At 37.8% G+C, this 3478-nt stretch overlaps 1 protein-coding gene across 1 annotated transcript; it reads left to right on the top strand.

Moving 5' to 3' along the window:
• The first annotated feature begins 319 nt into the window (after positions 1-319).
• Positions 320-3049, top strand: LOC130997844 (uncharacterized). The gene is made up of 6 exons (XM_057923275.1): positions 320-653; positions 2024-2115; positions 2219-2297; positions 2383-2477; positions 2609-2704; positions 2786-3049. Exons 1-6 carry the CDS (start codon positions 482-484, stop codon positions 2864-2866), a joined length of 615 nt encoding a protein of 204 aa, XP_057779258.1. The 5' UTR covers positions 320-481; the 3' UTR covers positions 2867-3049.
• The last annotated feature ends 429 nt before the right edge of the window (positions 3050-3478 follow it).

The following is a 3478-nucleotide window of genomic DNA, read 5'->3' on the forward strand; positions in this document are numbered from 1 at the left end:
ACCGACGATTTTATTGGTTCGGTTTCGATTTGATACCTCCCATCGGTGCGGTGCGGTTTTCATTTTTAACATCGGTATGATTTTTTATTTTTAGGATTTGGTGCGGTTTGCACCGAATCGAACCGAACCGATGCTCACCCCAAGAATCACCCATGCACACAATGAGATATTAAAAAATTAAAATATGTGTAGAGTATTAGAAAAGTGGGTATATTAGTACATAAGTTTCAATAGTGAGGTAATTTTGTATAATACCAATAAAATAAATGTATCAATATTATTTATGATAAGCATAAAACGCGATATTGGTATAGTCCTGAAAGGAAGTAGCAGTTTTGGGCAAGTAGGCCTCGCTGCTTTAAGTTATTATGGGCCTTCGTTATTGGGCTTACAATAAAGTTGTTGGGTTAAATTTTGAAGCAATCCATCAGAAGCTGCTACTTGGCTACCAGTACCACTGTCGCGTACGGATCATTCAAAGATGGCGGTGGCTGACGGACGACGCGACGACGACGAAGACGGCGCCGCTCTCTTCGAGGAAGAAGGCGTGGACTTCGCCGACGACATCGATCATTTCGATACACCTATTCATCTCCGTCCCCTCGTTTCCGCTGCCGAGTCTGGCGACCTCGACGCTCTCCGCCAAGCCCTAGGTAACAGCTATTCTCTTGCGCGAATGAACACTCTAAAACTATTAAGTTCTTATACGTTTTTACTTTTTGTGCATTTCTTTTACCGGACCCTGAAAAATTAAGATTTTCGGAAGAAGGTGCACGATTCTAGATGAGATTTGGTGTTTTGCATTGTATGTTAGATGAGATTTGATGTTTTGGTCCTGCTTTTTGGTTTTTGACTATTTAAACCTACGCCTAATGCTTCTTCTACAAATTAGCTCGTGTCTGAACACTATTGCTGATGTTATTTTCATTTATTTATATATATTTTATCGTTTTGGTGGGTGATTTGCTTTGAAGACTTTGATATCTTATTAGTTTCAGTTGAGTCTACTGGACCTCTGATAATTTGCTCAAATCCATTTTCAGTTTGAGTTCTTGTGTTCAATTATTTTGTCTTCTCGAATTTGATGTGTAATCTAAATTTTTTTTGTAGTCGTGATTTAATATCTGTTCTATGTAATAAGTTGTTAAGCTTTGTGTTTAACCTTCTCTTTTGCACATAAGGCGTCTCAGACTTGAGTAATGAATTACAATCCTACATCTGGAACTTTATTTGGTTTAGAGTAATAGCTGTGTGTTATATGACAGGGGATCATATGAGGAATAATAATGTTGAAAACTTGAAATCTAATAATTACTCTCAAGCATACTATCACTTGTTTGTAAATCTGGCTAGACTCTGTGTGATGACTATGATGGATCAGCTCCTTTGTCATCAATGCTTTTTAGATGTATAGATTTAAGGTTGATTGCTCATTATGCCAATTCATTAAGAAGATTGGAAGCATAACCAGGTATTATGTTATATGTGTATTGGCAACGGTTTCACTTACTTTGTCTGCAAATTACTTCGGGTGCATTTGGTTTGATGGATAGGATAGATAAGATTGCTAGGATTGCTAGGATTGGGAGGGGTGATTAAATAATCCACCCAACTTTGGGGTGATAAATAATCACTCAATTGGAGGATAAGATGCGGGCCGGATTATCAATCACGGGCCTAATCATGCAAACCCAAACACTTGATTAAGGTGGATTATTTTATCAATCATGCCTTATCATTTAAACTGAACGCCTCCTTAGAGTTTTACTTACTGAATTCTGGTAAGAATGTGTCTATAGATATATTTTCTTTGTTATGTTGTTTACATATGCTCGGCTAATTTTGTTTTTTAAGCAGTAAGATCAAAACCAATGGCTAGCTGCTAGTCTGAGTTTCTGAATCTTGCATACCGCCTGAGTTCACCCTCTCTCTGAGCAAACATTTCATACTATTTATGAAATTATGATACATTTGGTTGAGGTTGTTTTCTTTTCTAACTCCCAAACCATATGGACATTTTCAGATGCTTTTGATGGTAACATTGATGAAATAGTGGAAGATGGTGATACTGTGCTTCATCTCACATGTCTCTATGGCCATTTGAATTGTGTACAGGTCAAACAATATCCCTTATTCTCACAAGTTTTATTTGCAGATAGTTAGATGGATATTTTTAGAAGGCTATAACTTGTAAATTGTATTATGTGACATTCTGCAGTTTTTGTTGGAAAGAGGAGCTAACTTGGAGGCAAAGGATGAGGACGGAGCAATTCCGTTGCATGATGCCTGTGCTGGAGGTGAGTTTATTGCTTACTGTTATTATATCGCCATATTGCTGCTTAGGATGTCTCTTTACGTCTGTTTTCTAAAATCACTTTGCAGGTTATCTGGAAATTGCCCAACTTCTTTTAAGCTCAGCAAATGATCCAGATCGTGTGAAGAGAATGTTGGAAACTATTGATATGGAAGGAGACACAGTGAGTATATCTTGTCAAGCTTTTCTTGATTATACGATCTTTTGGTCTTGTATTAGCTTGAAAATAAAGATTTCTGGATTAAGTTACTTAAATGATCATTGGAGCCTCTTTTTGTTCCTTCTCTCGGTTAGCCTCTTCACCATGCTGCTAGAGGAGAGTACGCCAATGTTGTGAGGTTGTTGCTTGCTTATGGAGCTTCTCCAAGTACCACAAATTTATATGGGAAGGTCAATATACAGTCAAAAATCTATATTCTGCAATCCTTATTTTTTCTTGATAACTTATTAATTAATGAGTAATGTTGACAGACTCCAGCTGAACTTGTTGATGCTGGAACTGAAACTAGGAGCATACTGGAAGAGGCTACAGGTGCTCTACTTGGCCACTAGACCTAAAAATTCTGATGGCAACTGCCTGCTGCGTTCATTTATAAGCATGTAAAGGATTTCTAGTGCAACCTGAACCTACTAATTTGAATTACTAGGTTCAACATTGAGTTCAAAAGATGAAATTGGATACTTAAATGTCCTGAGATGCTGCTGCTCCCTATAATACAATCAGAATTTGGTTGATGCGATTCTTCTCCCCTCTCGGAGCCTTTTTAAGTATCGAATTATTTACATCATTTTATTACAATTGTTACTAGTTCCAAATCCCCTGTTCAACTTCCCCCTTCCCCTGAATCCCAGACTTCTGAAGTATTGTCTGGTCAATCCGTGTTATGCATGTCTCAATTGTAGCCATGAGAGATTTTTATCTAGATATAGGAGAGAATTATAAGTATAGGATGCAAAGGGAAATGATTTGGATCTTATTGGTTCATTGTTTGTGGGTTTAACCCTTCCTACTCGCCTTGAAGTGGGTAGTAGACCCAGAAAAGGAAAACCATGAGCATTCACGCACCCCCACATACACAATAAACTATGCTGGGGTGTTTGATGCTGCTTTGCTCTAGCGATGTTGCTGAATCAGGGATTATATTAGGCCATTCTTGGTATGCT

Source organism: Salvia miltiorrhiza, chromosome 8 (genome assembly GCF_028751815.1).
Source record: "Salvia miltiorrhiza cultivar Shanhuang (shh) chromosome 8, IMPLAD_Smil_shh, whole genome shotgun sequence".
Lineage (NCBI taxonomy): Eukaryota > Viridiplantae > Streptophyta > Magnoliopsida > Lamiales > Lamiaceae > Salvia > Salvia miltiorrhiza.